Here is a 1,619-nt window from a genome sequence, read left to right on the forward strand (position 1 = left end):
AGGAGCAGGACCAGTAAACCTCATTTTACAAAGGAAGAAACATGCTCAGAGAGGGAGAGTAACTTGCCCAAGGTCATATAGCCACTAGTCACAGGGCCGGAATTTGTGCCCAGGGTTTCTGAGTTCCCATCCAGGGTCATTTTCCCTCCAAGTAACCAGGCAAAATTCTTGACTTAAGGCCATTTGATGATTGGCTCAGAGGGAGGCTTTACCTCTGCCTGGCTCCTGGCGTAGTAAGGACTGGGGTTGGTGGGGGGGTGGGGGCACAGAGGTTATCTGGCTGGTGATAGTAACACATGTGGAAGGACACCCAGGGCTCCTGCTCTGCCAGAGGTAGCACCTCCTCCCCACGAGGACAGACCCTACTTTGGGGCCAAGCACAGATCACCCCAAGGCCCCAGACTGGAGGCTGATGAGGACCGTGGAGCACTCGGTCATCCAGCTAGGAGCGGGCACAGGCAGCCTCCTTTCTGTGGCACTGGTGGGCCAACTGTGCAAAGGGGGCTGGAGGGCCCCAGTTACCAACCACCCCCCATAAGCTTTGGCTGGCAGCAGGGAGATCATCAAGGAGCCATCATCCATGCCTCAGTTTCCCTCCCTTCACACTGAATCACAGGATGTCAGAACCTACTGAGTCTAACCACCTCCCCTTACAGTCAAGGAAACTGAGGCCCAGAGAGGACAAGGAGCCTGTCCAAAGCCCACAGACGCTGAACTAGAACCCAGGCCTCCCAGCGGATTTGTGCTTTTGGACAGAGTTCCCAGCGGAACCACGAGCCTGCTGCTCCTTTAGGTATATGAAACGGTCCAGTCTTGGCAACCAAGCAGACCCGAGTTCAAATGCGGGTCGCTCTGCTTCCAAACACTGTGACCTTTGAAAAGTCCTTGAGCCCTCTCTGTTTCTTCCTTCCCCCCTATCTTCTGGAGCTGTCACAAAAGTAAATTAGAGCGCATAAGCAAGGGACCAGAACAGAGTGTGAGGACAAGGACGCAGCCATAACTGCAGGGCCGGGGAGGTGGAGGGCGTGGGGCAGGGCAGCCCCACAGCTGTGCTTTCTCTCCTCTGCCCGCTCCCCGCAGGCTACGGCCACGCGGCGCCCAGCACGGACGGCGGCAAGGTGTTCTGCATGTTCTACGCGCTGCTGGGCATCCCGCTCACGCTCGTCATGTTCCAGAGCCTGGGCGAGCGCATCAACACCCTGGTGAAGTACCTGCTGCACCGCGCCAAGAAGGGGCTGGGCATGCGGCGCGCCGACGTGTCCATGGCCAACATGGTGCTCATCGGCTTCTTCTCGTGCATCAGCACGCTGTGCATCGGCGCCGCCGCCTTCTCCTACTACGAGCACTGGACCTTCTTCCAGGCCTACTACTACTGCTTCATCACGCTCACCACCATCGGCTTCGGCGACTACGTGGCGCTGCAGAAGGACCAGGCGCTGCAGACGCAGCCGCAGTACGTGGCCTTCAGCTTCGTCTACATCCTCACGGGCCTCACGGTCATCGGCGCCTTCCTCAACCTCGTGGTGCTGCGCTTCATGACCATGAACGCCGAGGACGAGAAGCGCGACGCCGAGCACCGCGCGCTGCTCACGCGCAACGGCCAGGCGGGCGGCGGGGGC

The 1,619-nt window shown here is 59.3% G+C and overlaps 1 protein-coding gene across 1 annotated transcript in view; it reads left to right on the top strand.

The window, feature by feature from the left end:
- Positions 1-1,619, top strand: part of LOC103602444 (potassium channel subfamily K member 3-like) — a 54,680-nt gene that overhangs the window by 45,754 nt on the left and 7,307 nt on the right. Inside the window, exon 3 of the mRNA XM_008586843.1 lies at positions 1,081-1,617. Coding sequence (XP_008585065.1) covers positions 1,081-1,617 — 537 coding nt within the window. The remainder of the gene's footprint in view (positions 1-1,080; positions 1,618-1,619) is intronic.

This window comes from Galeopterus variegatus, unplaced genomic scaffold, assembly GCF_000696425.1.
Source record: "Galeopterus variegatus unplaced genomic scaffold, G_variegatus-3.0.2 Scaffold4154, whole genome shotgun sequence".
NCBI lineage: Eukaryota > Metazoa > Chordata > Mammalia > Dermoptera > Cynocephalidae > Galeopterus > Galeopterus variegatus.